The sequence below is a fragment of the Gasterosteus aculeatus genome, chromosome 4, assembly GCF_964276395.1.
Source record: "Gasterosteus aculeatus chromosome 4, fGasAcu3.hap1.1, whole genome shotgun sequence".
In the NCBI taxonomy this organism is placed as follows: domain Eukaryota; kingdom Metazoa; phylum Chordata; class Actinopteri; order Perciformes; family Gasterosteidae; genus Gasterosteus; species Gasterosteus aculeatus.
The window spans coordinates 5,577,755-5,588,170 of record NC_135691.1 but is presented as its reverse complement, the minus strand read 5'-3'; the positions used below and the strand labels follow the sequence as shown (position 1 = coordinate 5,588,170).

The window sequence follows — 10,416 nt, the reverse complement described above, 5'->3', positions numbered from 1 at the left end:
CAGCTATAGAGGGGGAGTGAGGGAGACCTCTTGTGATCAGGCTGTCATTTCCTCTGCTTGGCTCTGTTATTCCAGATAGCCTTTGTGAAGGAGCCAAGTGGTCCAGCCGCAGACAGAAGGTGGGCTCCTCGCATGCATCTGGGGTTGTCAGCCCGGCAGGGGGAGGGAGAGAGGGAGGGAGGGAGGGAGGGAGGGAGGAAGGCTCTTTCGGCGGGCCAAGACGAGAAGAAAAACAAACATGTTGAAACCAGACAGACAAATCCCTCATAATGAAAACAGTTCAACTGCAAATCAGACCTGATGCCACTGCAGATGATAAACTAAACCTGGAAATGTATTTCACTCAGAGCCTCACTGAACAGGAGGCCCGTTGGATGTGCAGTTTAAGATAATGTCATGTCAAAGTAGATATTTGTATTTCAATGAACCAACCATCATAAAAAAAAGAAATTCCCACGAGTAGCCTGCAAAGAACACACTTGTATCATTTCAGTTGTGCAGTTTATTGCCTGTGTGAGTATTGCGGCACCCATAGAGACAAAGGCCTTAAGAGGTCACTTAATTCCTCAAGGGCAACCTGAAAATAGCAGTAAGGGTTTAATGCAAATGATTCACTGTTGCCTGTTGACTGGGAATATGACAGGAACATAAATTAAAACAATAACTGCACTGAATCTCAAGTTTGTAAAATAAAACAGTATTTATTATATATTCACTGAAAGTCATGTTAAAAAGAAGCTATATTCTCACAAAATGGGAACACTCAATGTATCAAGTGAGATACTTGAGGAAATAAAGCTGTAAAATAAAACTTTGAAAAAGTTAAATATTCGTCAGAAAAACGATGAATAAATAATGATCCTCCGACTTGACCTCCCTGGACGTAAGGCCAAATCCCCTTTAAACCACACAGGAATGCATCTCTTCACAGGGCGAAACTCTCTGATTAACATCACAATGCTGCAGAAACCTCCAGCAGAAACCAGGTGCCACAGCGCGCCCCAGCGTCCCAGAGACGCGACCACAGCGGCCATCGGAGGGCCGGGCTTCGTCCCCGATCACACCGCTGGGGGACGGGTACCTTCTCGGGATGACAAACAGATGACTGGCCAGGCAGCATAAATAAATCCTCTCCCCTCCGCCGGACAAGACTCGGACCCCCCGCAGAGAGCAGAGACAGGGGGGTCAAACAGTGATGGCCTCGGTTAAAAAAGACGACAGGCTGACGAGTTCTCAGAGCTCTATGTGCGTCGGTTTCGCCGGGATTTTCAGTAAGAGCGTCACGTCGCCGTTGGAGGTGGTGAAGATCAAGAGTCAGGTGGGAACCTTTCACTGCAAGCGGGGCTTGAGGCAGAGTTTTCTCCTCGTCTACCAGCATGAAGGACTCCGGGGCTTCTGGAAAGGAAACCTCGCCTCTTGTCTGCGGCTGTTCCCCTACACCGCAGTTCACCTCGCGACGTACAAAAAGTACGTAAAGTCGGATCTAAAGTTTGTTTTGTCTCACGTCGTGTCGAGAGTGGTGGGGTTTTATTCTGTTTTGGATCTGTGTTTGTGTTGATTAGCATGTTAGCATTCTCGGTCAGCTGACGTTGCATGTTTATGTGGCGAGCAGCATAGAAAGCAAAGAGTGGAGGAAATATTAGTAGAATCGTGAGTGACCTCTGTGTTCTTTATTCGTGAATTGTAACGATGAAATAATGTGAAAGGGTTTGTTCAATAGGTCTGTTTACTTTTATCCGAGCGGTTAAAGATGTACTTCCGGTTTCACCGGACCGACTCGCACCTTTTATTTCCAACCAATCAGAAGGCTGTATTTGCTCAGTCGATGTACACAGTGGGAGGGGTTGTTGTCCCCCGAGTTTCGTCTCACAGGGTGTGTTGTTTTGTTTCCTTACCGAACAATTTCAAAATGCAGTATGTTGAACAATGTTTTGATTAGTCAATAGATCCCTTTTTATTGTTTGCTACTTTTGATCAGCCTACCAACTATTTGCTTGATTAATTGCAGTAAGTTTGATCTTAAGTTGAACAAGAAATTGGGATCAATTCTTGAAGCCCAGTTTGACACATTCATATGTTTTGATTTGTCTTAACTTTGTGCTAAGACTGGAAGAAAAAGAGAAGCGACAAATAATCACAGTGAAGCTGTTGCCTGCTTTCAAAATGCCATGAATGATTATCGGATCGTCAATTGTTGCTGTACGTTTTGAATATTCTAATCAATAAATTGTCCAGTTCATAAGTGACAAAAATGTAAGTCACTATTTCTTTCCTGCCTTATTTGCCCCCTATGATTGTAAAATGGCCAGGGTGTAAAACTATTAATGCAGGCCTGTCTGTCGCTCGCCTGTGAGGCTGAACTCAGGACACATCACACAACCGTCGAATGCAGCCCCATGTAAACCACTGTCCTGTACATTTGTACACCGTGTTCCAGGAACATAATGCCATTTCCCCTTTTAGTCACGCGCACTCACACGTGGCCATAGTTTTTCACTTGCTGACAGTTCAATGTCCTTAATGTAGTCGATAGACGTAATAATATATCAGTTTGTTATGACTGAAACAGCAGGACTTGTTATGACTCATTTACGGTTAATCTGATTTGCAAATATTTATAAAAATCTTAGAACGTGGACATTAGGTGAATTGATTCGATTACATTGAAGTGGCTACAACTTTTTTGTTTACGAAAATTCACAATAATAACAATAATAATAATTTAGTATATAAAATGTTAAAAACAACAGTGACACATTCCCATTTTATTTCACCTGAGTCCAAGATGATCAATGTCTATATTCAAATGTTAGCTTCATAACCTATTTTGATTATTCATTTTTGATAATTTAGTCTTTGGACTTCTTCTCATACAACAACCATGTTTAAAGTGGGTGAACAAATTAATCATCAAAGATGGAATGAATTCCAAGAAAAACCTGCCAAATAATGCTACGATGAAGTGTCATTAACATTGACGTTGTCTGTCCAGGATAGTCCACCTTCACATGGATGAACTGGGCTTCATCTCTCAGTGGAGAGCCATATTGGCTGGAGGACTGGCTGGCTTTGCTGCTGCTATGACAACGTACCCTCTGGAGGTGGCGGAAACGAGGCTCATCATTCAGAGCTGCAGGCAGCCCACCTACGTCGGAGTAGCTCACACGCTCTCAAAGATCTACAGGAATGAAGGGCTGCCTGCTCTCTACAGGGGCTTTTCTCTCACTCTGTTAGGTGTGTCCACTTATTCATGACGCTCTGGAGTTCCAGAATATTTTAACATCGAGGCATTTCTGTTCCTTCGGATGAATAGTTTTCTACCCTTTAGACATCATTTGGCCTCACATATAATTAGTGATGCATTTTTACTGGTGCTTTAACTCAGTTAATTTGTCTACAGGTGCATTTCCCTTCTCTATCGGTTGCTATGCGGTTTACATGAACTTGGACAAACTCTGGCAGGAGCCTCCTTTTCGCTTCAGCCCCCTCCAGAACTTCATTAACGGCTGCCTCGCAGCGGGAGTGGCCCAAACCCTCTCCTACCCTTTTGAAACTGTGAAGCGGAAGATGCAGGTAATTCTATAGATCTCTTTAATTGACTTCTTATTTATAATGCTGGAAATAAATCCAATAATACAAAATAAATTAAACAAACCAATCCTTACCTATGATCAATCATGTTGGCAATGATTAAATAAATCATGAATACAATTATTAAGTAAATTCTTTTTTTATTTAACTGTAAACAAAAACAAGTTTACAGTATTTTACGTATACTGGCTGTATTACCAGACTCCGTCCATAAGGGGGCAGTCAGCGTGTTCCTACATTAAGTTTAGCCGCTCTTGATCACTCAACGTTTAAATTCTTGAATCCAAATGAAAGATGATATAAAATTTAAAAAGACTAATGATAAAGTTTATCAACACCGTTGACACGGGAAGACGCATTTTACTGCACTGGTTGCTTTGCATTGAATGCTTTGCATTGAATGCTTCAGAAATCCTCTTTCGTGAAGGGCACATGTTAAACAATAATACCACATCCGGTTTTATCATCCTATTTTTAGCCATCACAAGGTTCAACAGCAGCTGGGAATGTGTCCCTGGTCTGCAGGAGCTATAGATACAGTTCTCTAAAGATAGCTGGTCACTATCACACAGCAGGCAGAGGGAGAGTTGTGTACGTCCAGTTCGCTTAGCCGCCACAACCGTGTCACCTGACCTTAAAGAGCCACGTTACATAACCGCTGCTTTTGGGGATTCAGCTCTGCTCCATGTCTCCGAGTTGAACATAAAAAAAGCAGACAGAGGTTAGATGACAGCTGAGAATGTTTGCAGAAGCTTTGTATTATCTTGCTCACGGATTAACTTAACATTAAGTTAATGAAACATTAAGTTAACTTAGCCTCAGATTAAGGTAATCAGATGTTGCGTGTCCCTTTTGGGGATCTTGAAACTCCTAAATTATTATCTGAAATCCAGCATGTGTGCTTACCGGGTAGAAGCAAATCCTCAAAGCATTGAGTCCGAATGGGTATCCTGCATGAATGGGGAAAATCTCACAGCCTTTTTTATCATATAGTGGTGTTTTTTTTAATTAAGCTAAAAAATAATTGCATGACAAAGTGAAAATATTAAACAAAAGTAGTCTTATTTGGCTTAGCGTCATAGTTCAATCTTGACAGTGTAGATCGCTGAATATTGAGTCCCTGGGATGTACTGGGTTGACGGTCCCTGTTCTAAAGATACACTTCCACTGTCACCCTGTGGAGTCTAGTGAGATTTAACATACGAATTCCATCTGTCTTGTTATGCTTCTCAGGGCCTTTGCGATTATTACTTCACGTGCACGTAGTGGCATTTCGATGATTCTCCGCGATTCACTTTCCTGCCTTTTCCCAGGCGCAGAGTGCCCGTCTTCCCCACCTCGGCGGCGTCGACGTCCATTTCAATGGAATGATTGACTGTTTCGTTCAGGTCGTAAAGAGCAACGGCGTCCTCTCGCTGTGGAACGGCCTCACCGCCAACACGATAAAGGTACCGTTTTACTCATATACATTACTCATTCATATCTGAGCCATGTCATAGGGATCCAGCGCCGTCTACCTCCGCTTGTTTTTTGTCAAGCGAAACAAACTGCACGTGCTCAGAAAACATGAATGACTGTGACGCCATAGTCGCTCGTGATGGAGTCACGAGCGAGGCGAGCAGAGTCCGAATACAGCGTGCTCCGCTCTCCTATTTCAGCTGCAAATGTCACGGTGGTCGGATGCCGTTTTTACAAATGTGAGGCCCCCGTCACAGGCAGCTAAACATCCGCCTGAATGAAAAGCCCAAGGCGAACTCGGCTCACTTTGAGTGACAATCAAACCAGACCCCGTGTTTGGATTCATGCTTCATCGCGTCTCCGTCCCCCTCACAGATCGTCCCCTACTTCGGTCTTCTTTTCACCTGCTTCGAGATGTGCAAGCGGGTCTGCCTTTACCGCAACGGCTACATCGTCTCGCCGCTGAGCTACAAACTGGCGCCGGGCGTCGACCAGAGCCTCGGGCCGCACGAGCTGCAGGAGGCCAAGCGCTACTTGAAAAACAGCAGCTTCGGGTCGGGGGGGTCGTCCCTGGGAAACCGCTGGTGAAGCTTCGGAGGAGAAGATGTCTGACTGGGGGACCACGCTCGAAAGGACTCGTGTCTGTAATATTTAAATTACATTCGTGTCTCCGTTGAAGGTGCTAACATGCATTCGAATGATGTCCAGTCAGCAACAGCCTACCTCCTTCAGAGACTCCTCTTCTTCTTTTTCTACCCGTAGCATTTGTTTATTAACTGTTTATTCACCCTCCACGTGTCCCCATGACTGTCTTTTAATCAAATATTATGCTCCTTAAGCATTAACTATTTATTTTCATTGTTATTTTAGTTATTAACATCAAACAGTGCCATACTATAGTGTATCCAAATGGATTACAAAAAACGTATTTTACTCTATTTACCTGACAGATTTTATCGTCACTATGCAATGAACGTAAAAAAAATGTGGATACTTTGTAAGTTTGAGTAGGTTATGATCAGAAATGTAAGTGTGCTAACATAGACTGTGATGAAAGAAAAGTGTTTAAAACATTAAACATTTCTCACTTTTACATCAGGAGTGTTCTTTTGTGGATACCTTTGAGATGTCCTCTTCATGTGCTTCAGTGAATGACTCCATTTTGTTCTATACTTACAATGCATTTTAATGTCTTCACCATGCTCGTGTTTACGGGTAATTTATGACGACGGGCAATGTTCCTGGTGAGATTTCAATCCGTCTGACTGCATAGTTTAGTTAGTTATTGAGATTGAATCAGTCAGCTAATTCAATCATGACCTCCTCCACACTGTGGGAAACTGAGTGACAGCCAAAGGACATTAGCAGATGGGATGACCTTTAAACACCGTAGCCTTCAGGCCTCGGCGACATCTGACTTTGAGCCCAATCCCATTCAGAAAACAAAACAACTCAACAACAGTTCCACTGAGATGTGACCCAATCACGATATAGACACCTTAGAATGATAAGATAGTGGAACTTTTTGGTCTTTAAGAGTTCACTTTAGGGATGAGAGAAAGGGCATCACTTAGTCCCGCCCACCTCTGCAACACCCGACCAATCAGACACAGGAGTCGAAGTTCACACTCTCTCGCGTTCGGTCTTCTTAAATCCCCTCTCCTCTAGGTCGGAGTCGGCCATTTCAACTCCACCGACAGAGTAACGGGACGGTGACTGATAATACCCGAAGATGAGTGAGACCGCTATCTCCTTCGCCAAGGACTTCTTGGCTGGCGGCATTTCCGCTGCCATCTCCAAAACAGCTGTAGCCCCCATCGAGAGAGTCAAGCTTCTCCTCCAAGTGAGTGTTTAACATCTGTATTTCTCACGAATCGCTTAATCAAACGACTCCCCCGGTCTGCCAAGTTAAACGAAACCGGTGTCGATCATTCACTGCGTATTTTCCGTGCGGGTCATTTCCGAAGGATGGAGGGTGAAGCGGGTGAACTGTGCACGGTTGTGATGCGTTGCGGTAAAAAATAATAATAATAAAAACCATAATGTCAATATGCTGCACCGTTATGGGTAAAAGCTGCAGTCTCGACAGCCCGTGTCAGAGATTGCTGCAGCCGCGGGTGATCATATGCGGAGGAATAAGAGCGAAACCGATGCGCACGAGAACTGTTACGCAATGCACCTGCCAGCGAGCCGCTGTTTTACGCGCAGTGCGCAACGAAGCCCACGCATGACCACGGACTGACTGCGAATAAACGGGTGAAAACGCCTAATTCCTCCCACGACAGGGCCTCCAGGTCCGCGAGACAACACACAGCCAAGGTCACCGCAAGGGTTGCGCCATGGTGGCACTCCGCTGCGGCCCGCAGCGCGGAGGAGGGGCGGAGGAGGGGTCAGGAGAGGAGGGGAGGGGGGGGGGTGTTGAATGGTTGCCATGGGAGTTGTACTCTGGCACGTGGATGCGGCTGTGTCACGTGGGTGTCACGATGAGACGAGTTACAGGGTCAGGTTAAAAGGGGTCCTTCACGCTGCTGGAGAAGTGGCGCTACGTCACAGTCCATGTGCATTTTCTTCTTCTTTTTTGTTCTCTCTAATGGCCCTGTTGTATCTCTCCTTCGGTTACAGGTGCAACATGCCAGCAAACAGATTACAGCTGACATGCAGTACAAGGGCATCGTTGACTGCATCGTCCGTATCCCCAAGGAGCAGGGCTTCCTCTCGTACTGGAGAGGGAATCTGGCCAACGTCATCAGATACTTCCCCACCCAGGCCCTGAACTTCGCCTTCAAAGACAAGTACAAGAGCGTGTTCCTCGACGGGGTGGACAGGCACAAGCAGTTCTGGAGATACTTCGCGGGTAACCTGGCGTCCGGTGGCGCCGCCGGAGCCACGTCCCTCTGCTTCGTCTACCCCCTCGACTTCGCCAGGACGCGTCTGGCCGCTGATGTCGGCAAACCCGGACAGGGGCGCGAGTTCAAAGGCCTGGCCGACTGCCTGGTGAAGATCTCCAAGTCTGATGGCATCAAGGGTCTGTACCAGGGCTTCAGCGTGTCAGTGCAGGGCATCATCATCTACCGAGCTGCTTACTTTGGCGTCTATGACACGGCAAAGGGTAAGTGCTCATTGCCAGGCGTTGCAAAGCTTGATGTATCTCTCAGGCCTTTTGAGACCCCCTGACTGACTTTTTTTTCTTTCTTGACAGGCATGCTCCCTGACCCCAAGAACGCATCCATTCTAGTCAGCTGGATGATCGCTCAGTCCGTGACGGCGGTCGCTGGTCTCGTGTCCTACCCCTTCGACACCGTCCGTCGTCGCATGATGATGCAGTCTGGACGCAAAGGAGGTAATGAGCGCAACGTATGAAATGTAACTTTTGTGTTGGCGGAACAGTTTTGTAATTCTGTGTCCCCCCCCTCCTCCCCCCGCCCCCTTCAGCCGACATCATGTACTCCGGCACCATCGACTGCTGGAAGAAGATCGCACGTGACGAGGGCTCCAAGGCCTTCTTCAAGGGGGCCTTGTCCAACGTGCTCAGGGGCATGGGAGGCGCCTTCGTGCTCGTCTTGTACGATGAGCTTAAGAAAGTCCTCTAAGTTGTTTTTGTATGTCCAGTGTTAATGTTGTTTAACTGTAACATATCTTGTACATTTGGAAGAACTTAAATGCCAAGTTATATTTATAGGGACCAACTAGTATTTTCTACTAGTTGTACTGGGGGAATCTGTCACGCGCTCTTCTCTTGTCCCCTTGCCTTTTCCTTTTTTTGTTTTGTCTCTCACCAGAATGTCATTCCCTGAACACAGGAACCTTGCCGGAAAAAAAAAAAAGAACAGAAATAAACTCCCTCCTACTGAGTGAATCTCCCGACTGGTTTTGTGATAAGGTGTCATGTCTGACGGGTGAAAGAAAGCGACGCAGCGGCGGAGTGTCCCTGCAACTCCGTTGTGTTGCTTCAGGAAGCCATTTGGCAGCACGCTGCGTGAAATGTAAGCTTAGAGCTCCAGAGGTCTCCCAGGTTGTAGTTGGAGACGAGCCAAAACAAGCTGAGAAAATTGACCAGCTCGCAATATTTCATCCAAGCCACGCTTTTGGAAAAAACATTTGTCAGAAGTCTGACCAGTGCATTTCACATTTATTAGCAGAACATTTGCACAAAGAAAAAGCAACCAGCATTACTTGTTGCCAGGTAGATTAATGCAACCTTCTAAATACACTTTTGTTTCCTTAAAGGGGACTTTTAACCTTGAGCTGTTTGATCATTACCCAGTTTGACACACCTGTCCCAGGTATATATTATCCTGGTCATGTGATCTATGGATGTCTTTCTCCAGTAAAGTGCACAAAAACTAAATTGTATCTTTGTATTTGGGATAAGGGGCACCTTGGAAGATTTTAGGCTGGTGTTGGTGTTTATTTTTAGGGTGGCCACACGTGAATACCTCCTGATACGAGATCCTGTCGGCAGTAAAAAAAAAAAAAGCAGGGCGTCATGTACTTCTTGAAGTCTATAACCATGCTGTTCCTTTCAAATTATACAAATTGTAATTGTTTGTCCGATTAATCGTATGGAAAAGTTGTATCGACACAAATTTTCCGCATGAATTGTTTTCTTAATCTGCTGCGTTGCGCTTAAACCACGTGGAAACATTGATATCTCACTAACAGACTTGTCTCTTTGGGACATTCGGAAGCTTTGATCAGTCTCCAGACGTTATCGTTGTCCAATTACAGAGCTGCTGCCCCCTCAAGGTTTTTACTATCCGTTTCAGGATTTAAATAGATCAAGGCGTTTTAATTATAAAGGCATTGCTTGGTCTGACATTCTTATTAGCAGTGACTTGGAAAATATCAGCACAGACAAGTTGTGTTTCTGCTGCTGACTTTTACCCTCACAGAAATCCTCTCAGTATTCAGTCAGTTAGTGTGGAAGTGTGAATGGAGTCAATGGGAATGAGACTTTATCAAAAGTTTAATTCCGTCCTGTATTTTTCTCAAGTGACTCATCAGTTACTGTGCGGATCAAATTAAATGTCCTAATGGATTAAGACAATACAAATTCCCTCTGTATTGAGGGTGATATATGTTAAGATTTTCTCATAGTCAAATTCAGATGTTAAAAAGAACCATTTATTCTGATATATTAAGATGTAAGCGGTCCTCCTGTGGACTTAAAAGTCTTTGTAGCGCGTGGACACAATTACTATGTCTTGGACACACAGACTGATCTCCAAATGGAGGACACAGCTTAATTTTAGCAACACTATCAGATTACACGATTAATCGCAGCTAGCCGTCGTACAAAGTCTTTGACTTAACCACCAACCCAAGGATATCAGTTTAGTCCCCAACGGCAGTCTCAGCAGGTATAAG

At 45.0% G+C, this 10,416-nt stretch overlaps 2 protein-coding genes across 2 annotated transcripts; both read left to right on the top strand.

Annotated features, from left to right (window-relative positions):
• The first annotated feature begins 721 nt into the window (after positions 1–721).
• Positions 722–6,142, top strand: slc25a43 (solute carrier family 25 member 43). Its single transcript, XM_040173245.2, has 5 exons — positions 722–1,467; positions 2,993–3,234; positions 3,401–3,573; positions 4,905–5,039; positions 5,425–6,142. Exons 1-5 carry the CDS (start codon positions 1,196–1,198, stop codon positions 5,635–5,637), a joined length of 1,035 nt encoding a protein of 344 aa, XP_040029179.1. The 5' UTR covers positions 722–1,195; the 3' UTR covers positions 5,638–6,142.
• A 30-nt stretch (positions 6,143–6,172) lies between these two features.
• slc25a5 (solute carrier family 25 member 5) lies at positions 6,173–8,900 on the top strand. Its single transcript, XM_040173246.2, has 4 exons — positions 6,173–6,892; positions 7,672–8,158; positions 8,249–8,389; positions 8,482–8,900. Exons 1-4 carry the CDS (start codon positions 6,782–6,784, stop codon positions 8,637–8,639), a joined length of 897 nt encoding a protein of 298 aa, XP_040029180.1. The 5' UTR covers positions 6,173–6,781; the 3' UTR covers positions 8,640–8,900.
• The last annotated feature ends 1,516 nt before the right edge of the window (positions 8,901–10,416 follow it).